Source organism: Apostichopus japonicus, chromosome 19 (genome assembly GCF_037975245.1).
Source record: "Apostichopus japonicus isolate 1M-3 chromosome 19, ASM3797524v1, whole genome shotgun sequence".
Lineage (NCBI taxonomy): Eukaryota > Metazoa > Echinodermata > Holothuroidea > Aspidochirotida > Stichopodidae > Apostichopus > Apostichopus japonicus.
Genome location: NC_092579.1, coordinates 3,223,143 through 3,234,831, shown reverse-complemented (window position 1 = coordinate 3,234,831; position 11,689 = coordinate 3,223,143). Strand labels below are relative to the sequence as shown.

At 37.4% G+C, this 11,689-nt stretch overlaps 1 protein-coding gene across 1 annotated transcript; it reads right to left on the bottom strand.

Annotated features, from left to right (window-relative positions):
- Positions 1-5,403: 5,403 nt before the first annotated feature.
- On the bottom strand, positions 5,404-11,328 carry LOC139960614 (uncharacterized). Its single transcript, XM_071959094.1, has 2 exons — positions 11,102-11,328; positions 5,404-6,878 (listed from the first exon to the last, which is right to left on the bottom strand). Exon 2 carries the CDS (start codon positions 6,857-6,859, stop codon positions 5,693-5,695), a length of 1,167 nt encoding a protein of 388 aa, XP_071815195.1. The 5' UTR covers positions 6,860-6,878; positions 11,102-11,328; the 3' UTR covers positions 5,404-5,692.
- Between the last annotated feature and the right edge of the window lie 361 nt (positions 11,329-11,689).

The window sequence follows — 11,689 nt, the reverse complement described above, 5'->3', positions numbered from 1 at the left end:
AATTCGGGCAAAAGTCCTGAAAAATTCGGGCAGCCTAAGAGGAGAAAAAAAAAAATTCTCCTCTTAGGCTGCCCGAATTTTTCAGGACTTTTGCCCGAATTTCTTGTCCTCTGGAAATTTGGGGGCAGTCTGCCCCCCCCCCCCCCGCACGCCTATGGTTGGCATCATTTGTCGTTTCAAGGTGTCAAGGCCTTCTTTCCAACTCAAACCCCTGTGGGCTACCGGTAGGTTTGCAGGATATGCCCACATGTGGACTTGTGGATGGAAGACTAACACGCATCGATGTTTCGGTAATGGTTCACATTGGTGGCTCGGTGCTAATTAGGCCATTTATTGGGTTTCTTGAGGCAGCTGTCATCAGAATCTGGGTTTTTGTGCCAATCGATGACCGATTAGATGTATTGGTAGATATCGATATCGCGCAGCACAACAAGGTTCGTGGTGTATGGTCGCAATCGTCGCATCGACCATTGCCATGCCATGCTGTGTGACCATTCTCATGATTACTACAGATATTGTATTATTCTTATTCTGCCAGATGCAGACGAGAAAATTGTGTAACTCTATTTCCCAAATTATTGAACAAAAAATTTTAGTGAATGGCACTGATGTTTTTTTTTTTTTTTTTTTACATTCCCAGTGGGGGGGCCAGTGGGGGGCCAGCCGGTTTCATGGGAGGGCCTCGGCCCCCCCAGGCCCCCCCGTAGCTACGCCACTGATCAAGGGGTCCTCCCTCAGAAACAGATAGGACGTCTAATGGTGCATTCTGAGCTAAAAATGAATAAATAAAGCCTGACAACTTCCGTCCATTTATCATCATAGCTTGCCACAAAACAGTGGAGTTATTTCTTTTTCCCCCAAAACAGATTGTTTTAATCCGAGGGCGCCCGTTTAATATCCTAGCAAACATTTTCCAATCATATGAACTGAGATAGTATAAAGCAAAGTGTAATAGCGCCCTTTGATTGTACTCTAACGCTATTTTTTTGTCTGCACTAATTTGCATATGCTATAGATCGCGGGGTTCCTGAAACTATAGCGTTGCACAATGTTAACTTTTTCATAATCTAGTATTACCTTAAAACCCCCAAGATATCTTTCAGTCTTTTGTCAAGGCTCGTTCCAGTCTTCAGCGTTAATTAATCTACACAAAAGTTCATGGCCGATAGTGAAATGAAACTCACGCTGCCGAAAATTGCGACCAAAGACTTGATTTTCATGTTTTGTTACATGCCTGACTATTGTAGTCTTTTGTATCTATTCTTTAATGTGAAGTTCATGTTGTTTCTTCGAACAGACGAACATAAAATAACCTTTTAATCTTCACGTGTATTAGAAGTTTCTGTTGTTCCTATACGAACATTAATTAACTTTTACACCTCGTGTATTGGAAGTGTGTTGTTCCTACGAACAACAAATAACATAGGTGTTACAGGCTCATCATATATGGTAGTTCATGTTGCTCCTACGAACATAAGATCATATTTACATCTTGTGTATAGGAAGAGTATGTAGTTCCTTCGCACGTATGGACATACAATTAATTTTACATCCCGTGTAAGGGCTTTTTATGTTGTTCCGAAGAAGAACATTAAAGTAACTTTGACGATAGTCACATATGAAGTAATTCGTCTACAATTGCTTTCCTTTGCCGCTGGTCGGTATGATGTAAGGTGCATGTGTGGTTGTATTATCATGTATACTTCATCAAGACGAATGGATAGGCGAAGCGAATGGCAAGCCGTTTTACTTTTTATTCGATAATTTATATTTTTATAAATTATTTAATGATATCAACAAATGAAATGCATATATCACTAATACATGTTATTGTTGATACCAACAACTCATTTTAAATCAGTAATTCAAGTGTAACGATTGAACGGTTTTGTTACTATTGAAGACGAGCGCCACCACATTCGCAACAGCAAAACCGCGAATTCTGAGGTACAAATGTACGCATTGGACCGTTTTACAAGGTGATCTCGCTAGTTCAGTGATATGTATATTAAGCTTACGTCATTTTGGTCAATCCAATGACAGTAAAGGAAGAAGCACAGGCCGTTCTTGCCCGGATTTTACAGGTTTGAGGAGAAGTAGAGAGACTGAAAACAGCAACGCCTATGAGGCGTAACGTCCTTTTGAAGCTAACAGAACTGACAACGGATCAACATGACCATTTGCAGTGATATTACTGACCTATTAATAAACTTATTTTTTTCAGAGCCTCCGACACAGGTTTGAGTGTGAGAAGAGTAACTTTTTTAGTACACATTTTGACGGTCTCTCCAAAACCACACCGAGATCCGATGAAACTGCTTGGGCATCACTTGCCTTAAGAAAATAAAAAATACAGTTTTCGATCCGTCGGAACTTCTATTTTGGCCTTCAGGCCAGGGACCAGAGGCGTCGTCACGTTGGGGAATGTAGGCGTACGCCCTGTCGATTTTCTATCAAACAAATAATTGCTGATATCAGCAACTGAATTGCTGATATCATCAAGGAATTGTTGATATCAGCAAATGAATTATTGATATCAGCAAATGAACTGTTGATATCAGCAAATGAATTATTAATATCAACAATAATTTGGTGATATCAGCAAATAATTGGTGATATCAGCAATTATTTGAAAATATCATCAAATGATTTGACGATATCAACAATTAATCGATGATATGAATAGTAAAACGGTCATGATCTATTGCGGGGAGTTTCATCGGCCAGTGATTGCTTTACGATTTCATTCTTTTAAAGTAATATATCCAGTTCTGGAGAGAGAGGGGCCGAGGCGGGGGGAGGGGGGCTGCATCCTCGAAGTCAAATATGGACCCTGGAGAAATATGTATGAGATGAAGAATGTATTCTATTATTCACTATACTTGGAAAGAGCAAATATGAAGACTTCAAAATAGGGATCCAGTGACATAAAATCCTTTAATGATTTGTATGTATCACGGCATCATGCAGACTAGAAAAATTCTGTTAAATTCTTCAACAGAACACTGACACCACGATAGCTGTATCTGTATGAGATACACGACACTGCCCAACATTAGAACATATTTACTGAGACACCTTGCGGCAATTTCATAGTTGCTAGCATAATTATGCGTAGGATTATGCGCAGGTTAAAAATAAAGAAATTATTGTTGCAGAATAGATATGAAATATAGCTTCACTTCAGACGTTACATGATTACTAAAACATGCCTGATAATTTGGCCTATTGAACAACAAAATTCTTCTGGGAAAGGGCCCCAACTTGCTCACCCCACCGCACCCCCTTCCTACCTCTCCCTAATTGCGGAAGTCTCTTACGCTATTGGTCAGTTTTGTCACTTGAGCTGCAGTTTCCCAACACGTTTAGAGTTATAGTTTCGGACGTGTAGCAAGCTATAATTACGTTGCACATTAAGGAAAGTGTGTACAGCATTTCTGAGTGGTAGCAGACTACGGTTGGTATAGGATTCTATACGACTCGCGACAACATGAAAACATACACCATGATCATGCACAGTGGATGGATTGTAAACCAGTTATTGACGGTTAAACCACGATGTCGAATGCAGAATTTGCTCCCTGCCAACTTTCCATCCCAGTATACAGCGCATGATTTGCTCCGAGATCTGCGCATGGAATATGAATAATTCATACGTAACATTCAGCGGCTTCAACAAGTTAAACGTCGAACTCTGATATACAAAGAGTGTTAGAAGGTTCCTTCCCTTGTATGCAGTTTATTATAGGTTCCCACAGCTACATACTCTAAGTCAGTATGTGCAGCTTGTTACTGTTGTATAAGTCTCATGTGTATAGACGGCCACCATGTAGTGTTGTCTTAACCAAGATATAGTGATAAACTAACACTCTACTACTATTCCCCCCCCCCCCCCCCAATATATTTATTTCAGATCAAACTACTATATATCAAAGGCATGCCAGGATCATATTATTGGTTTGTAACATGTTATTCGGAAAACCCACCTATTATTTCCCAATTTGTATATGTTTGATCCATCCTATTGACCCCAAGTATTGTGCTATGTATAATCATCAGTGACGTAACCGATGGTCCTAAGAGTGCTACATTCAAACCTCATCCCAACCCAGACACCCCCTTTCCTCCTACGAAAATATATAAACTAAAATAAAATGATAATATAACATATTCAGATGATCGCCATTGACATCTCTCCAACAGAAGAGGCAAAAAGAAAGTTTGCCCCCCCCCCCCCCTTCACGTTTGGCTCCTTACATATAAACCATGCGTTCATTATAATGACCTTACCCAAAGTCGTCGTAGGCACCCCTAATGTTTCTTTATAAATTATTTTAATTTACTTTATATGACAGAATCACAGGTCACTCGACATCGTCCGTATGGAAAGCCGTTTTAACATTTAATAAGGAATTTCAGATATCTCGAAATAATTTCAGATATCTCCAATTAAATTACAGATATCTCCAATTTATTTAAGATATCTACAAATAATTGCAGATATCTTAAAATCAATTTCAGATATCTCGAAATACCAGGGAATTTCAGATATCTCCAATTCAATTCGAGATATCTCGAATTCAATTTCAGATATCTCGAATTCAATTTCAGATATCTCGAATTCAATTTCAGATATCTGAAATAGAATTTCAGATATCTCGAATTGAATTTCAGATATCTCGAATTGAATTTCAGATATCTCGAATTCAATTTCAGATATCTGAAATAAAATTTCAGATATCTCGAATTCATTTTCAGATATCTCGAATTCAATATCAGATATCTCGAATTCAATTTCAGATATTTGAAATAGAATTTTAGATATCTCGAATTCAATTTCAGATATCTCGAATTCAATAACAGATATCTGAAATTTCCCGATTAAATGTTAAAACGGCTTTCCATACGTGCCATTTTAACATTTAATCGGAAATTTATTCATATGCATTTCAGATATCTCGAATTCAATTGCAGATATCTCGAATTCAATTTCAGATATCTCGAATTAGAATTGCAGATATCTTGAATTCAATTTCAGATATCTCGAATTCAATTTCAGATATCTCGAATTAAATTTCAGATATCTGAAATAGAATTTCAGATATCTCGAATTCAATTTCGGATATCTCGAATTCAATTTCAGATATCTCGAATTGAATTTCAGATATCTGAATTAGAATTTCAGATATCTCGAAATCTATTTTAGATATCTCGAATTCAATTTCAGATATCTCGAAATCTATTTAAGATATCTCGAATTCAATTTCAGATATCTGAATTAGAATTTCAGATATCTCGAAATCTATTTAAGATATCTCGAATTCAATTTCAGATATCTGAAATAAGAAACAATTTTAGATATCTAAAATTCCCGATTAAATGTTAAAATGGCTTCCCATACGTCCGAAGCGTTCAATCTTGTCCGTTTCCGCAGCAGTCTCCATGAAGTTGTTGGACACACACTGGCTCATGTATATGCCTTCATCACTTCTCTTGCCTCCACACAGCCTATACGACATAACCGTCACTATATTGGTTCCTTCAAATTCTCCACCCCGCCATCTTCTCCTTCTACATCTACCAGCATGCTTGGGAGTGATGATTTGTGATTTTCTCTCACTTATTATCCACGTAATAGCGTATCCTAAGATGAAGTGGACGGTAGATTCGGCGATGGCAACACAAACGACGGCTAAGTTACAACAGTTTGCTTTGACCTTTGACCACTGCTAAAGTCATGGGAAAGTTCTATCACTTCACTAAGCGTATTAACGTGGCTTGGTCTGCCATTTTGATGATTTTGTCTACCAGATCCATCGTTTGACCTTGAGTTTGTTGTGTTCCTGTTCAAGCCTGTCCTAGGACCGCCTTGGAGGGAAATCACGTTCGACTGGCTGTTGAGGGGCTTAAGCCAAAACCAGGGAGACCACTCTTTGATAAATATGGCCGGCGGAACAATGTTAGTTGACGCAGACAAATACATCAAAGAGGATATAAATAGCTCGTCGGTATGGAAACCACCTGGTAAATGAATGGTCGGCCTCACTCGATAGTAGTGTTTAACCAAGTAAAGATGATAGCACCAAAACGGCGTCCAACAACAAAAATGGATGAGAAGAGAAAGTAATGCTACTCTATCTCTACGGTTATCTTCGGTAGATATCGGAGATCTTCGTCGCTGAATCATTCTCGGAGATTTAGAAAACTTCAGTTTTAAGAGATCGAGGCCCCACAGAAAGAAAAGAAAGTAGCTAATGCAATAAACAATGGCAAATAAAAGTAAGAAAACCATCGCGTGATAATTTTGTCCTGGAGGCCAATTATACCCACAAGACTGTACACTTCTCCACGTGACCTCGTCCGCAACAAAGACGATTCCTACACAGAGTAAAAGCGAGTATAGAGTATTAGCTTGAAAATGTCTGTGTGCATCTTTTGGCATCAAATCAATGGGTTTGGCATTTTTCATAATACGTCTCCCGTAACGTTCGAAAACGATCGCAACGATCACGTGATTTGTCAACAGAATCGCTAAGAATTCCGCTGAGACGAGCAGACGACATTGGAAAGAAAATAATGAGATTTGGTAACCGTTCCAAACACTGATGACGTAAAACGGACTTCCAATTAAGAGCAGAAGGTCAAATAGAGCTTTGTGAAAAAGATAAACGTCTGCTGTTTGGATATTTTCCTCGGCTGTAATGTAGGTAAGTATCGCTCTATATACAATAATACCGTTTGTTGTAATTCCAAGCAGACATATCAAACCGAGCAAAATGCCAGGAATAGAACCTCCTAGTTGCAATGACGGTCCAAGGTCAGTGTTGCCAGGTGCATACGTAGTGACATCGTTATCCATCTTATGCAAACATAAAATCCTACGGAAAAAAAATTCGTCAGACATGGATATGATTAGCAATGGCTCAATAGAGACCTACGCTGTTGTAGAAATCTGGCCGACATTTAGCCCCCGCCGTGTCTCAAGGCATAACATTGGCTACGGAACGGGTGGCCGATAGGGGGTGGCGACGCACGGTAATGGGACCAACATCTTATCCAAAAAACACAGCCTGCCATTGCACTTACTGCTTGACTTGAATTTGAGTTTTATGCTGACTTGCGGATTGTCCCATATTAATATATATATATATATATATATATATATATATATTTGTACATATGCATATATGTATGTATGTCTGTGTGTGTATATGTGTGTGTTTTGTGCATCCATTCTGACCGGTCTCCGCAAAACACGGCCATGCTTTTTCTGTGGACATGAATACATTATGAGTATTATAATTTACATATCAGAAGAACAGAAATTTAAAAGGTGCAATATCTTTAGTTGTTCACTTTGTTCTCTTTTTGCGAAATATAAGCATTGTGTGAAATATATAGGGGTATAAGTTGATTGCAATGTAATTTTCTCGTTCTGAGTGAAGTAAAATATGATATGATATCAAGCATTGTGAAGTAAAGTCCCGAGTATGGAACGCGGTTAGAACAACGTTGTGTTTGCAATCGAAATAAACATGCCAGAGGTGGCTAATGCTAATGTGGCGAGAGGAGAATCAGAGGCTACAAGTCACTTGACCCGTGGTCAATTAGGCGGTCCCGGGACTGATATTAGATAATAATATTGTTATCATTTTACATGATAACAGTATTAAAATGATATCATGCTGATATCATGGATCTATTACCTATGTAAAGAAAAAGACGATTTAAAACAGAAGCCCGGTAACAATACGGGACCAAGCTGGGTCTCGGCGCCCCTGGCACGTACACACATCATAATTCTTATCATTCTCATAATTACCCTTATCAATACCATTATCATCACCCTTATCATTACCCTGATCATTACCCTAATCCTGATCCAGATCCAGATCCTTATCCTCATCCTCATCCTCATACTCATACTCATCCTCATCCTCATCCTCATCCTCATCCTCATCCTCATACTCATACTAATCCTCATCCTCATCCTCATCCTCATCCTCATCCCATCCTCATCCTCATACTCATCCTCATCCTCATACTCATCCTCATCCTCATCCTCATCCTCATACTCATACTCATCCTCATACTCATCCTCATCCTCATACTCATACTAATCCTCCTCCTCCTCCTCCTCCTCATACTCATCCTCATACTCATCCTCATCCTCATCCTCATACTCATCCTCCTCCTCCTCCTCATTCTCATCCTCATCCTCATCCTCATACTCATACTCATCCTCATACTCATCCTCATACTCATCCTCATCCTCATCCTCATCCTCATCCTCATCCTCATCCTCATCCTCATACTCATCCTTATCCTTATTCTAACATACCACAGTATCCATAAATTCCGTTGTAATCCAAGGATCATCTCGGGAATGATCTCATCGAATAAGAGCTTACCCACCCCCCTTTTTATGACTTGAAGTTTAATATGACTTATATTCCATCAAATTATGCCTATACCGGATAATGTCGGAATGTTTCAACGATACAGTGATCACTGTTGTGTGAGAAACCCAAATCGATATACCTGATTTGTTATTCAAATTATTCAACTGTCATCAGGGTAAATTTAAAGGGATATTGTTTTCAATTTTAAAAGAAACACCTTAGTCCACCTCGCATCTAAAATATACACTGTGTAATAATTTGTGACGTCATGATTGGACAACACCTGAAACATTCTTTTCTTTACAGTTCAATATATGCACTGATGTGATGAGGACAAACTATACATACATAATTAAAGTAGGCTGTCTAGTGATGACGCAGAGTCACTTGATCACACACTATACCAACATAAAATGATAACACAAATGTCGCAGAATTTATTTTCTCCTCCCCCCCTCCTCACCACGGTTATACAACATTTGGAAGTTGAAGGAACAACAGAGGCATTTTGTTGTCAGGCGCGTAGCCAGGAATTTGCCGAGGGAGGGGCGAAACTGTAGATTCGGCATTGCAAACTATCTAAGCGTAGCGCCACCATAAGTTGGCGCGAAGCGTTGAAAATAATTTTGGCTAAAAAAGGCCTCCCAGATCGCTGGAAATGGCACTTCCCAGGCCTTGTGAGTTGCATCTTAGCATTTTCTCTTTGAAAATACTAGCGATATCATAAAAACATTAAAAAAAATTTTAAAAAATATGCTCAAGGGGGGGGGGGGCGGCTGCCCCCTTCGCCCCTCCCCTTGGCTACGCGGCTGTTTGTTGTCCATGTATGATAATCACCAATTATTGCGCAATTTACTTAACAAAATCAATCAAATAAATCTTGAGCACGAAATTTGGAAACATTTTGATTTTTTTTTGGCCTTTGCTTTTCTCATTACTTACATATATTTTTATTCATAACAAGTCACGTTAATGTACTGCATTGTTATGCGATATTAAAATGATCTCCTGTCGAAACAATTTCCTTAATCGACTTAAAAAGTTGTCATGATAAGCAAATATCATAATTCGGTCACTAAATTTGGAAAGATTATCAAGTGTGCATTAGTTTTTAAGTGTTAATACATTCTGTCTCATCTATATCGACATGTTCATCAACGTTACCTTTTGAATTTTTTGTTCTGGTTGATCCAATATATTAAAAATAGTCCAAATCTTTTGAAATTATATCTATAGACAAATTTATCACATATTTAGATAATTGCGAGAAGCTAGGCAGCCATACGGAATTGACACTTAACGCTACAGCTTCCAGTCCCACCCCCCCCCCCTCCCCCTCTTGTCTCTCTCACTCACTCTCGTCAAATAGTTTAAATCTTTTCAGTATTTTAAACAGAGCTCTAGTTGGCTTGAATGATTGAACGGATCACGTTAAAAAACAGATATAAAGAAAAGGAGATATGCCCATGACACTTTAATGATGTCTGCAAACTAAAATTAAAAAAGGTTAGCCGTATCTGATATCAATGACTGTATTGTAAAGCACGCTAAGTGATGATGTTATAGCGACTGTGCAATGAGGCGTACCAGGGTGGCGGTGGGAAGGGCGAGCTGAGGTGGGGTTCGGTTGACGGATATGTAAATTAAGTACTCGTTGCTAAAACTCGGTAAGGTAAAGATTTTTATTTAATTTACAATAACTCCGTACTAATTGCACCCTGTAACCCCCCCCCCCCCCCAATAGTCGCCCAGGCTACACAATTACTGGCCGAAGCTGTAATACTTAAAATAAACGTGTCTTTGTATATATATTTATATATTACATATAGCACAAGATATACAAATTACACCATATTGCTACCCTGGGTTATATATATATATATATAAATATAATATATATATATATTATATTTATATATTATATATATATATATTATATATATATATATATATATATATATATATATATATATATATATATATATATATATATATATATATATATATATATATATATATATATATATATATATATTGGTTGATTGACCTCTGTATACCTTGGCGCGGAGTGCTTGATGTCCGGTTAACATTTCCTGTGGAAATAAGTATTGTTTCTACTTTCCGCGAAAATTTCTATACTACGAAATCCTGCCAGACTTTTTTATCATTATCATCATCATTATTATTCCCGGGTATTTCCCCTTTCAAGTCCCTTAAAATTACTTGTATTAACAATGTGAGCAATACGAATATAGATATAGATATGACATCGAGTATCGTTTGAACCATAATGTCATTTGAGTGCTCTACGCTATATTGATGAGCTTCAAATCTAGAAAATCATAATAAGTTATTTCTAAAAATAGTAATAAGAAAAATAAATCCCAAATGGTGCTGAAATATAACATTGACTGTAAAATATGTTTTTTTTTTACGGTCTGCAACACAAATTACCTGCCTTATACAGTCACGACTTTAAGTAAAATAATACAAACACTGTCGTGCATACATGAAAGCTTATAGAACTAAATACTACACCTTCATTTACGAATGTTAGAAAAATAAAAACAAAACTTAAAAGTCTTTATAACTGGAATGACAAACAACACATCATGTTTCAGAAATTTGTTAGCAAGTTATTAGAAATTAATGTGATGAAATAAGTAACTTGAATGTAATAAAATAAAGTCTATACTTACTTCCTTAAACTGGTAGGAATTTCTTTTCAGTCAAGAACGATTCTGCTTCTTGTTTTTCAGATTCCCTGCTCTTATATATCAATCGCTACTATATCTAATTATGTCAAATCCCATTAACTAGTTTATAACCTTAAGTTTTCAATGCATTTGATTACTTTCGTGACGTGAACTGCTTCACGAGATGGACGTGTATTATGTACGTGTATTATGTATTAGTATATCACCGACTACGTCGTGGTATATTCGTGATTTGCAATGCACATTTCAGCATCGTAAAATTACATATTGATGCATGCAAGTATATATGATTATAACTATATATATGAAATCCCATAATGAGATTGACATAATATAGTTAGTTTGAAATATAACGTAGGAGCTTGAGAAGGGAGACCTTCAATTATACATGCAACTGAACGAAAGATATAAATCCTCGATTTCTTTTCTTTTCTTTGCAAAACATGCAGGAAATGTCAGTCACGCTTTTTCCGTGTTTACGCTTGGAAAGAATTAGCGCACAAAGAACGGAAATGTCTGGTAAAAGGAAGGTACAATAACATAACATTATATTTACTTTAGCCGTTAGTA

Excerpts from the sequence above, each read along its gene's own strand:
- LOC139960614 (XM_071959094.1), bottom strand. The coding sequence starts at position 6,859 with ATGGATAACGATGTCACTACGTATGCACCTGGCAACACTGACCTTGGA.